Source organism: Limulus polyphemus, unplaced genomic scaffold (assembly GCF_000517525.1).
Source record: "Limulus polyphemus unplaced genomic scaffold, Limulus_polyphemus-2.1.2 Scaffold378, whole genome shotgun sequence".
Lineage (NCBI taxonomy): Eukaryota > Metazoa > Arthropoda > Merostomata > Xiphosura > Limulidae > Limulus > Limulus polyphemus.
Window position 1 is genome coordinate 92,790 of NW_013665988.1, and position 13,705 is coordinate 106,494.

The 13,705-nt window shown below is 29.9% G+C and overlaps 1 protein-coding gene across 2 annotated transcripts in view; it reads right to left on the reverse strand.

The window, feature by feature from the left end:
• LOC106457821 (tubulin polyglutamylase TTLL4-like) overlaps positions 1 to 13,705 on the reverse strand; it is a 68,639-nt gene that overhangs the window by 6,214 nt on the left and 48,720 nt on the right. The window contains exons 18-19 of one of the 2 annotated variants that reach the window (XM_022383868.1): positions 8,777 to 8,835; positions 3,021 to 3,212 (exon numbers count right to left, since the gene is read on the reverse strand). In XM_022383868.1, coding sequence (XP_022239576.1) covers positions 3,023 to 3,212; positions 8,777 to 8,835 — 249 coding nt within the window. In that variant the 3' untranslated portion in view covers positions 3,021 to 3,022. Of the gene's footprint in view, positions 1 to 2,266; positions 3,213 to 8,776; positions 8,836 to 13,705 lie in introns of those variants that run through there. The other variant, XM_013917272.2, reaches the window with a different exon arrangement.

A 13,705-nucleotide genomic window follows, 5' to 3' on the forward strand; every position in this document is an offset into this window, starting at 1 on the left:
CTTTAGTGCCTGCTTTTTTTTCACTATGTAGGCTTTAAATATAAATTTTAAAAAACTGAAAACATATCACTCACTACATTAGATTGTACAAAAGCTACTGAAATTTATCTAGCTTTATAACTAACCTGTAAGTAAGTTAAAAAAATTTCATTACTTATCAAAGTAACATCCGCCCAAACACATTACATTTTCATGGTAAATTATCAGTTGTTAACTCACAAACAAAACAGTGTATCCTGTGATTTATGTAGTGTACAACTTGCTCTTTTTATTGGTTATTATTAAACATGTCCAACAGAAATGCACAAAATAATTATAGACATTTTTTAAAAAGATAGAGGGTATGTGTCATGGTGGGATGAACAATTAAGTAATATCTCAGTAAAGTAAGAAGCTAATAGTTTATATTTTAGCTTGTGAGTATTGTTAGTATGTGTGTTCTACACTGGTTGAACAATTTGAAGGAATTGATGGGGAAGAGAAAAAAATCTACAAATAAGAAATCACAGTGCTACCAAGTCATGTGAGACTGAGGTGCAGATTGAGAATTCATTTAAACATTTCTTTTTAAAATTAGGAAATTCAAACTTAGGTAATATAAAAAGTTGAATTATAAACTATGTTTTGATGCCAAGCTGTCTGACATACAATGATAAAGTTGTTTAATTACATTTTAAATGTAACCCTGTAAGATGTCATAACATGCACACTTTGACCTCTGCTGATATCCTTAGGATTAACTGTTGTGATTGTAACTTGATCATAATATCATTCATCATGAAAAAGTCTTTAGAATAAAATAAATTTACACAACTTTTCTTTTGGCACACATCACAAGTTATTATTCTGTAATTTTGAAAGTTTTAAAAAAAGAAGATAAAAGTTAGAAGGCTAACGTTTTAGGTTCATAATAATTAATTGCAACCATATCCAAGGAATTTATACAATAAATTGCATTTCTATCAAGTATACACAATAATGAAAAAATGGATAAAATTGTTTTACTGTCAGAATATAACTTAATCTAAAACAAGCTACTTATATGGTTCTACAGTCTTCTTACCCCACATTCTAAAGATCTACCACAAACATTAATTTTTAGTTTAGTTACAGACACAGTTTCAGTATTTGTGCCAAAATTTCACTTTGTGTACCATAGTTACTTCTCCAGATAAGTAGCAGTATTATATGCCCTTTGTTTTGAAAACTGTGATTCCAACTAACTGTTATACTTAAAGATCTCTCTGACCACTTTCTTTCTAAATCAGTATAACTGACCAGGATAACAGTGAAGACAACAATGGAATCATGACAACTTTCAGTAACTACATAAAAAAACTACTATATGTTTTTGGAAACAAACATGATTTTTTTTAATGTTTGTCATATCAATTCACTTATCACCTTTCGTTATTTTTCCTTAAAATATATACTATAATCTGTGCTACTCATAAACATCACATCAGTAGTGTTCAGCAACTTATCATATACCCAAGCTTGTAAATACTGACCATTTTTAACTAGTGACTTCTTAGTTAATCACTGGCATATCTGAAAGCCAACACCTAAGATTCAGGAACTTGATCCAATAATAATAAAGTAATTGATGTAACACATCAAACATAAATTGGACTAAGCCCAGCATCCAACTCATTTAAACAGCAAACTTCTACTTTGAAAAAATGCTTAGAACTGAATAAACATGACCCTAACTAAAGTTGTTTGTTTAAAATACCTGTTAATATAGCAACACAACAAGAATATTAATATTATAGTGTTGTAGGTTTTGGAATATTTCAGTCAATTTCTGAGAAATCAAATACTAAATAAATTGCCCTTATATCATGTCTACAAAAGAAAAGGTAACTTAGTTTCACCCCTTCTGCTTTTTAAATGTCAAGAAACTTGTTAGGTTTACATACAAAACTGGAATATCAATTTACTGAGAGAAGTGTGGATGTTTTCTAAATATTCAGCAGTTATTCATTTACAAAGACATTTATTTACTGAGAAGTAAAACTGAAGACATTTTCCATAGCTTGTATGACTAAAACTTGGTCTTTAATCATAGAAATAACAAAAACTTTATAATTGGGCAGATAAACCAAGACTCAACAATTTATTAATCCTATTCATTTTTCTTGTTCAAAACATATATTGCATAGCTGTTATCTTTACATTATTTAGAATAAGTACAAGGCAGTCTATAAAAATCAAATTTAATTAATAGAAAGAGAAGAATAAACTAAAACCAGAAAAACAATATAAAAGAAAAATTTCTGCAACAGTATTTATCAATTATTACTCATATTAATTGGTTTCAAAATTATGGTCTAATCATTAAAATTGCCAAGTTTAGCATATGAAAGCACAGGCTCACCTTAAAAAATACTCAACTTTTAAGAACTCTTTCATATTAAAACTGAAACTCTTTCCACAATATTAATAAACATTAAATTTATCAAATCATAAAAAAAGTCAAATTAGAACAATCTTCATATTGACAGACTAACATGACACAAATTTTGTTTTTTTTTAATGGGGAAAAACATTAAATACAAATCACTAAAACAAATATGACTTCAAACAATTTGTAATTTAACCAGTAGTGAAGTATGATTTATAAAAAGAATACTGCTGACAGTGACTTAGACAAAATACTGTAACATGCAGGAAACTAGTAAAAGAAACAAAATTAAATTTATACGCACTAAAAACATCTGAGTTTATGATTGTTCTCATCAGCTTCTTATGAAGCACCTAAAATATTTTTTAAGAAATACAACCAATGGCAGTTTTAAAAAAGTGGGCTTTACAAAATTTATATTTAATGAGACGTTTCTGTCTCTGCTTTAAGCACCTTCACAACAGCTTCAACAGATTTATCAAAAGCTTTATTCACCTGAACATTTGTATAATGATGCTCTTAAGACAAAACTTTGCAGATGACGTTAAAAACCCAATTTTTTATAATTCAATCACTTGTAAGAAAAAGCTGCAGAAAACTAACTGGTACTTATCATCAACTCAAAAGTTGAGAAGTAGCTGTTTTTGTAATAGTAGTTGATGATTTCGCTGGACTGGACTGAGGTCGTTTTGGAGAGTAAACAGCTCTGATCATCGATAACCTTGCAGAAAAGAATCGGTTATACTTTTCTTTAGGTTTTGCTGCACTTCCAACTTTATAGCTGACTTTCTGTAGAGAACTTGTCCTGCACACAAAATACACATATATGTATTTTCTTTTCAGTGGATTAACAAAATATACAGACTATATTTGTATCAAAAGACTAAATATGGTCAATGAAAAAAAAAAAAAATTTAAAAAAGAAAATTCTCTGAATCATAAGTGACAATTTATTAAATCACTGTTATTCTGTTATAAAAGTTAAGAAAATAATCTCTCTAAATGTAAAAAAAGAAAGAAAAACATTATTTACAGAAGCACACAGGACAAAAAAAAAGACAGGCCAAAACTTTTACCATAATATACGATTCAATATTATTTACTAATTAATTTATTACACATTTAACTGACATATAATATTTCAAACCCAACAACAGGCTTGATGAGAAAAAGCACTTTTTATGAAAGAGTATAACAAATCATGGGTTAAAAAATAATTCAACTACTCATTGTCACCAGAGAGAGAAGTCTGGTCACTGCTCATTACGTTTACAAGAGCTACCTGCACTGGTTGCCCTAATCCTGAACTGATAGACTAGAAGGAAGACAGACAGTCAACAGTAACCAATGCCAACTCTTGCCTGATTGAATAGTGGGGTGTGCCTGTCACTCTTATAGTGTACCCATGGCCCTAAAGAGAAGAGTGTGATTTTGTGGCAACAGGATGCAAACCATAAATTCAATAACCATCCACACAATTATGTTTACAATGCAATTTTTAAGGAGAGGTTAATATTATCTATCAACATCATCATTACTTAGAGGTGATTTTCTGTACATTGGTTAACTGAGAAACAATTTTCAGTCTCCAGCAAATGAGAAGAAAACGGCTGAAAAGTTGTTTGGAACTGGAAACAGAAGCAAGTCATTACATATTAGCTGACTATAACTTAAAATATAGCCCAACATCAAAGTAGATGCCTGACAAGTTATTTTCCCTTAACATTCATTTCATTTCTTACTGACAATTAATGTTCGAGGGAGGTTAAACTCCTAATGAAAATAATAAAAATGCTGATAACATTAAGTGCCATTAATCATGTACTGACAGATTAGTACCACATATACAGTCTAATTTTGTGTAACAAGCACAAATAAAATAACTGACAAATGTTATGAGCACAGAACAACTTCTGATAATTTCAACCGTGAAATAAAAAATTTGTCATATAAGTCTTTAAAATAAAAGACATGATTTGCTAGGCAAAAAATTACCTCACTTCAAAACCTGTAACTTTTGTTATAATTTTTTATGCTAATTTGGCCTAAAACACAGAATACAACTTCTAAAGTACTATAAGAAATGTTTGGTCTTTTTTGGAACTAGTGTTGGTGAACTCAGCTATCAGACAAAATATACATAATATTACTAAGTACTTGCCTAAACAAACCTCCAGTATGTTTAAGCGAGTGACTAGGAAAAAAAAACACCCGTCATAGAATTCTATGTACAATAATACTCTTGCAACAAAAATATATAAATCTCTGAAACTACACATCAACTAATTATAATTTTCTGAAACTTCTTAGTTACTAATTTAGTTTGCAAACTTCAGTTTATTCTTAATGATGGTGCACAACCATGATGGGAAATAGTGTAAAAACAGTAACTGTATGACTAAAGAATTTATAATCCTAATGGCAAAGCTCTGTAGTCTTACAACTGCTCTAGAGTTATACGAGTATCATCTATACATAATAGATATAAGAATTATATTTCTGTAAGTTTACAAACCTTACCCAATACAGGTAACATGATTAGTGCACACACCTTGTCAAAGTTACATTAGAGAAAACTGATGCAGTTATTTATCTCATTTGGTTTGTTTTGAATTTCGCACAAAGCTATACGAGCTATGCTAGCCATCCCTAATTTAGCAGTGAAAGACTAGAGGGAAAGCAACTAGTCATCACTACTATCTGGCAACTTTTGGGCTACTCGTTTTACCAATGAATAATGGGATTGACCATCAATTATAACGTACCAATGGCAGAAAGGGCGAGCATGTTTGGTGGGACATGGATTCAAACCCGTGACCCACAGATTGCAAGTCGAACACCCTAACTACCTGGCAATGCCAGGCCTTATCTCTTTTATGCATTATTTTTCCATAAAATACTTCTGTGAAGATTATTACTCACTACTGAACTAATATTTGCATAACATTATTCACTTAAAATACTTTTTTTTTAATATTTGATTTACTTGAGTAGTTGAGTTTGTAGAAAGCTTTACTAGTAGTAGCTAGTGGGTTAACCCTTTAGTTTAAGTACTTACTTAGTATGCAAGACGTCCTAGGTTCAATTCTACTTATGGGAATTACACAAACAGGAATATAACATAAACCCTATGTATGTATGTATGTATATATATTAAGGATGTTACTTATCCTCAGAGGTGGCTCTAAGACCCATCATTGCCTTGGTAGACTTAAAATGATAAAATATTTAAAACATAATAATAAATACAGATACAACTGATCTCAAAATTTCTGATTTTTCCAGTAAACACTGGTAAGAATTCTATATGGATATGCTACTTTCACAATAGTACTGCTCAGGATGTTTACTGTGCATTCTTTAGGGATGGGTTGTTTATTTCTATGTATAACATATTATTCTACATACTAAATTTGTTTTTTTTAATGCAGGAAGGGAGACAAACCCTGTTAATACTTTACAACCACCACAAGAAATTTAGATTGATTTTTTATTTTTAGCTTCAAGAAAAAGAGGCATTTCTATATGGAACTTGTATACAATATAAATGTGCAGGTCTTTAGAATTCTCTAACAAATTTTAAACAAACTGAGTAGAATATCTGGCCACCTCTGATAAACTAATTTAAATATTTTTGGCATGCTTATTTATTTTTCTATTATATTATACCTAAAGTGGTTGAGTGTTTGTCTTCTTTAAGAAAATGTCAAAACACTTTCAGTCAGTATTTTCCAAACTCAAAAACCTTATTTTGGTGAACACATTCTCCTATGTTACTGTAATTATAAAGATTAATTTCTCTACAAAAATTCTGTTCAGGTGAAATTATTAGCATGCTGTAAAGAAAATAAGTAAAGGAAATGTAACTTCATTTACAGACAATTAAAAGGAAACATTTTAAGAAACCATGCTTTCTCAAGTCTTTTAAGTCAATCCATTTAACCCTCTTGCTACAGGCAGGTTAAAGTGTGCATATCATGACTGTTTAGAGTTACATTCAAAATTTAATTAAACTAGTTTATTATCATTGTATACAAATAAACTTGCCAACAACACCTAATTAATAAATCAAGTTTTAATATAAATTTTAAGTGTTTAATTTTATAAGGAAATATTTTTAAAAATCCTCAATCTTCCCTGGTATCAGAATTGTGCCATTTGTTTTCTAGGCCTTCTCTTCTCTAATCTATTTTCCACCCTTCCACGAAGTACAGAATTTAATGAAAATTACTCATAATATAAATATTACTCAAGCAAAGCATAAAATTTTTAGCCTTCAATTTTATTTGTTTATGGAGTCATAAACTACAAAATCAGTCCCACTCCTCATGTGCACCTGTCACATCCCCTTTTTCATAAACTACCAATAGTTCTCTCTGAATTTCTATACTATTATATAACTAATAGAAAGTAAGTTTTAATCTATCAAATAACATAATATATTATCATATTTTCTGTTCAGGGCATTCTGTTTTTTTTGTTCAGTTAGAAAATTTTTCTCATGGGAATCACATTGTTGAGCTTAGCTTAATTTTTACAGGCTCTTAGCACAAAGTTAAAAAGCCAAAGAAATTATGATAGTTATAGGACATTATTTGCTTTTTGTGTGCTATTATTCTGTGTTCTTAGGTGCATTATTTGATAAAATAAAAAAATATTTAGTATAGTATTACCATTGGTATAAAGAAAAATAAGCTTAAGTTCCATCCACATTCAACAGTATATATATAATAAAAAAAAAAGAAAGAAGAAGATCCATGTAAGTACTATATTTCTTGTTTTTCATGTGTATTATTTATTTATTAGCATAAAAGTAACTAAAATGTAAAACAATAATAATAAAAATTCTTCAAGAAGTATGCTTGCAAGCAGCTTGTGTGTTACATATTTCAACACAAAAATAAACTGTACATTTACTGAGTGACGTACAACTTGTGTGGTGTGATAATTAATTAGATACAATGCAAAGGTCGCTAAAACAATAAAATCAAGTACAAATATATGTACACTGTTACAAGCTTTTAACTATTTAGGATAAATATTTGTGGTTTCCTGTTACAATTTGCATTGATTCTAGAAAGGGAAAAGGATAATTTAGATTTATTTTCAAGCTTTATACAGTGGTTACGAGTTCAGTCAATTTGACTGACCCTGTATTGAGTTATAATACTTATTTAGGAGGTTTTATAGATTACACAAATGAAATTTGAAAATTTTCAGAGAAAGTATTTTTAATCTTAACATGAAAATCACTTTACAGTCAGAACGGTAAACAATCCAACTCCAAATACTTACTGACAAATTTTTAGTAAAAATAGTTAATTAAAAATTCTGATTTTTTGGTCTATAAAAGACTTGCAATGTTTAATAAAATCTTGAAAAATTTTGTGCAGATACACGATACATATAAAAGTTGTAAGTGTAGAAACTTTTATGGTTAATTTGGGGTCACGGGGGTTGGCATAATCCACCAAGCAAGCGGGTTAACTGAAAAACTTTTACAGAAAGATAATTTTGACGAAAATTTTGTTCATTAAAGATTCTCAAATATGTAAAATTTTCATCAGTAATTACCTTTCCTTAATCCATTTCCCAATTAATTGCAATGAACAAATCATTTCTCAAAATTAAACATCAACCACTACTTGATACCTGACTTTCAAAAGGGGGGGAGGGCTGATAAACTGATATAATCTACAAAAAATTGTTGCATTGTTATTTAACTTCGCAATGTATTAAAATAATTTGAATACCTATCTGGTCAGATCTTATCAGCACAATCATCTTTGTAGCTCAACTGAGTCACCTACAGTAAATGCAGGTATTTCTACAGGAGCATACTCAAGTCAATATTTTCATCACCCCAGATTTGCATTCACAAAAGAAAGGAGAAACGATAGTTTTCACCATCACAGACATATATGTATGTGCATAGAAGCCAACAAAAATCACTCAATAAATGCTCTCATTATCCCAGATATAACAAAGATACATATGTGTTAATAGCTCTTCAAATAAATAATGATTTTTACCATCCCAGTACAGCAGTATTTGTTTGTTTATTGAATTTCAAGCAAAGCTACTTGAGGGCTATTTGTACAAGCCATCCCAAATTCTGAAGTGATTGACTAGAGGGAAGGCAGCTAGTCAACATCACCAACTCTTAGGCTACTCTTTTACCAATGAATAGTGAGATTTACCACCATATTATAATGCTTCCACAGTTGAAAGGGTGAGCACGTTTGGTGATATGATACAAAGTACAATCATTAACACATGCATGTACAAAATATATATATCTATACAAATGTAAAAAATAAATGCTTAAAACATTTATCACTTAGAAAGTAATAAACAAAAATTAAATACTTTGGGCTTTGATCAAGTAATTCATCAGTTTTCCTTTCTGGTGTTGAGTAGACTGGTTCCTAGGGCAAAAAAAGCAAACAGTAAAATTACTTTTATTCAGGTACACATGCATATTTTTATGTAAAATATAAATATGCTGTTTCCTGTTTATTCACTAATATGCATTAAGTTCAAAATAATTAACTATAAAAATCAAATCTGTTGAATCCACTGAATCTAATAAACACATTCAATTGATGACACAATGGGACAAAATATTTAACTATCAAAAAACATGAATGCTCCTTTGTTAAACTGCAATGCCATGAATTTAGCTAGAAGTAGTAATTTTTCAACAAGCTGGTGTTAAGTCATGTATAGAAATATATTGTTTTTGTTTTAAAATGAGCTTTAATGATACAAATAACTTGTACACCAGGAGATCTTTGAAAACATTAATATCTGCTATTTTGAACCAGAAAGGCACCTTACATGGCACATAGGCTAAATGGTCACATCAAAGATCCCTAAACTTCAGACATACTTAAATCAGAGCTCCTGACCAGAAGAAGCTCAATGAGTCAGCAGCATTCGCCATTTATTATGTAGCTGTTCTTAGTGAAACAGCTGGACTGACCTTGAACATTAAGATCTGCAGCTTGGCATGCTAACCACCTGGTTACACTCAGCCTTAGAAAACCTACAAAATATTTTTGGTAAAACTATTCACGGAAGATAAAGGGTACAAAACAAGTCAAAAGACAAGGTAGTTACAGGAAAATGAAATGTTTAAAAACTACAAGAAAGATTTTAAGGAAAAAAAAAAAGGTTTATGTATACAAATCTGGTTTTAACCATTTTACCTGTGGTTTTCATTCAGGGAAGATACAACTTTAACAATAGTGTTTAAAAAAATCAGTCTTGACAATGCCATTTGTATCTTTGTGTTTCATTTATTTCCAACCCAGAGGGATGTCTTAAGAAAGCTTTCCCCACTGATGACTGGGACCAGTTCACTTCCACAGCCTAATTCACAGTGTGTTTGCCTCCCCCCCTCCCCTTAATGCAGTGTCCGTACTTTCATGTTTCTTCTATGATTTGTTTTTATTGCACAGATAAACTTAATTCACAGGTGTTCCTGACATAGGATTAAGTACAAATTCAATGAGTTATTCATGAATTGGTTAGTTTAGCACTATGGGCAAGGAAAAAAAAAGATTATAAAGAATGTTTAATGAAATGAGTGTTATTTACTTCATATACCTTTTTTTTAAATGAGAAAATTTAGAATACTTCACACTCAGGATAAGACTTTATGATCAATTCAAGAAAAAAAAAGAATAAAAGATGTGGAACAGTTGGAAATCAACCTTCACAGAACAAAAATTCTTTTTTACAAATAGTGTAAATAATACTAAATTAAGTCTATAATTTGTTTTCCTGGCCACCATATTTAAAATGAACATATCATATACTCATTATCATCATGAGTTAATTCAATAAAAATATAATAATATTCATTTTGTGTTTGAGAAACTTACAGTATAGTAAAAAGTGACTGGAATACTTTAGTGTAACTTAACAAAGGAGCAATATCTATAGTAGAGACAACTAATATGGGTATTAAAAATTTATCTAAAAACACAAAACAAGTAACAACATTTCAACCTGCTAAGGTCATTGTCATGTTAAGAATGACTTTGAAAAAGTAACTTATTGATCACGTCGTGTGAATGACAATAATGATAGGTATAAGATTGTAGGGGTGCTGTATACAAGTAATTCTATTATTATATTGGTAGTCAAGAGTGTAATATCACACGCAAACACATTACTGTTGTCCCCATGACACATGATCAATAATAGTCACTTTTTCAAAGTCATTCTTAACCTGTTGATGACCTAAGTAGTTCAAAACATTGTTACATGTTTTGTGTTTTTAATGCCCCCATCAGTTGTTTCTACTGTAGATTTACTTCAAGTGGATCCCTCGACAACAAGAAAGGAGCAACATATTTTCAAGTTGCGAAACATTTCAATTTAGTGACATTAAAGATGTAAGTGTCAAACAAGAGTAGGATATTTAGACAAGAAAACAGGAAATATACTTTAAACATCAATAGTTTTGCAACCCAGCCATATGCAAAAATAAATTAGTATTGAAATACTCCTTGCAGTAAAACATTTTTACCCACATTTATCAAACATTAAATCTTGAACAACTTTGTTGAAGTAACTTGAATGTAAATCTTAGATGAATAAAAACATTTTTAATATGTTCAGTTTTTATATTATTACAGATATCATGCATAATACTACTTTCATTTTATCCTCAAATCAATTAAGTTATTAATACAAACTACACATCCACCAATATCTACAATTCACCTACTACACAACCACATATTTCTGACCAAAACTGAGAGTTAGGTGTTTAAGATATTGAGTTTGCCTTTCTGAATTCTATCAAATGTATATATTAGTTAAATCACAATCTGTATTAAAACTTTTTACACAAGTTTTTTTCAGTTGTGATTTTTTTTATGCAAACTTATAAACTGATATTTTACTGTCAGAAATACTTTTTTTATATTTCACAGTAACTCTCAGTTGGCTAATTACTTTCTAGGCACATTTTAGAAACCAAATTTGCTCTGCTATCACAAGATGGCACCACTGAGCACACATACAGAATATATACCTACACATCCATCCTACCAACTTACATCTTTAAAAACCACTGAAGGAGCTGTAAACATCTTGAGAAGGGCTCTCATTTTGTTAGAACAGAACTAGTTGTGATAAAAGTCAAAAGAAAAATTAAGTTTTTCTTTGTAGTAAAACTTTTAAAAACATTGACCTGTTGAATTCATAGAAAGTGAAGCTTATGATCTGCATAAAAAGGGAAAGACATTAAAATAAGTTTGATCTCCACAACTTCAACAGTTTAGGTGTTACGCTGAAGGAAAATAATTCTAAAAGCTCAACTAAATAACAGAAGCAAAGTTAAGAAAACAACAATGGAAATAAAAGTCCAACACTACACATGAAAAGTCAGTCATCAATAACAAAGGTTAAAAATTATGCAGTAACTTTTAAAGTTATGTCAGTAACTCATAAACATGTGCATTATAATTTTATCTTCACTGTTAATTTACAGACTATGAGTATGCCAGGAACTTGGATTTTTCTCCATCTTTTATTAACAATGTAAGCCTATGGCTATGGTACAGTTTATGTTTTTTTTTCTAGACATACTGTCCTTTACTTGTTGCCATGGGAAAGGGAGTTTCTTTTTGACTCTTAAAATGCTCAATGTTTTTATTATTGTTATTCATTCATTCAAAAAAATTAAATAAAATGAAAATTTTTCACCAATGAGTGGTGATGAATGAGCTCAAATAAGTTGCATTACTTTCTAAAAGATTCAAAAATCTACCCTTAAGACTAAAATTGAGAAGGTAACCATGACAACATTTTATATACAATCTCTGTAAGCTTGTTATAGATTAAACCCATGCCTTAAAAAATCACTTGGTGGTGTTGAATCTATAAAAATTTTTAAGAATTACAAAGTTGTAATTTTCAAATATTCATTGCAGAAACTATTTAATATTCATATTACTCAAAATTTACCCTTACCAGATAGTTGCATGCAACATGACTATTACTGCAATACTAGGCCTACTTACAGGATCTCTGGTTAAAGTTTCATACCTATATGAACTAGTGCCAGAGAAAGTCCTGCTTTCAGTTATTTCACTCCTGCATGGAAAGCCATCACCAGAACTCACTTAAAAATAATGTTATTATAGAAATTAATACTGATGTTGTCACTACTCATGGGACTGTCACTGGTTTGTATTAACAATCAGTTTACCAGATTAAAGCATCGCTTTTATCAACTTAAAATCAGTATCAGTGCATCCAAACTGAAATATGATAAAAATATTAATATTTACTAAACAGATGTAAATACACAGCTGCACATGCATTAATTATTTGAAAATCATGCAGCAACTCATTCAGTTACTTTAAAATAACAGTAACAGAATTTATTCTATATCTTAACCATGTAGAATTCAATTTAAACCCCAGAGAGACAAACAAGTGCATTTCTGTATCTTTACTAGTATTTCTGTTTGTACTTTCATACCACTGTATGGAACCATACATTTACGATCATGTAAAATCCTGCTATGAAACAATCTTCCTCGTATACGGTTTTGTTAACAGAATTAATTTTTTTATGTTATTCATTTGCTTCCTATTTCAACTCCACTGGGTCAATCTTGAGAATACAAAGTCAAAGATGTGAATGTAGCTTTCCTGTGAGAATGAACCATCTGTCAGAGTATACACACACTGAAGAACCCAAAATTTGTGAAAAACTTTACATGATATCAAATTTAGATTTTGTTATATATAAAACTCCCTACATAACAATCATAGGAAGTACTACAAAAATATGCCTTTCTTTTGATTTAAAGAAAATGTTTCAGCCTTCTTGCTGTTATTCATGAGACTGCAAAATATCAGCCATTTAGACAAGCTGAAAACACAACCTCACGTTACCGTATCAAATAACATAAAACTGGCCTTTGATCTGTACAAAGTAACTTGTCTTCGCTGTGTTTTAGTAGACTAGTACTTTGTTAAATACAGTCACATTTCAATTATTATACATTATATATGTATACAGATTGTTGCTATTTTGAAATAAGTTCTTAAACATATTTTTCCTAAAACATAGAACAGTAACTAAATAAGTAAAGCAAACAATTATCTCTTCTAGTTATGATCTTTGTACTCGGTTGCTGCTTGACGTAGGTTGTTAAGCCTTTAAAAATTTGCACATGGAGGATATGAAACAATTTTTTTTTAGGTTTTATATATACATTTGAATAACTAAAAAATCATAAATTACTACAATAATACCATAGAATTCCA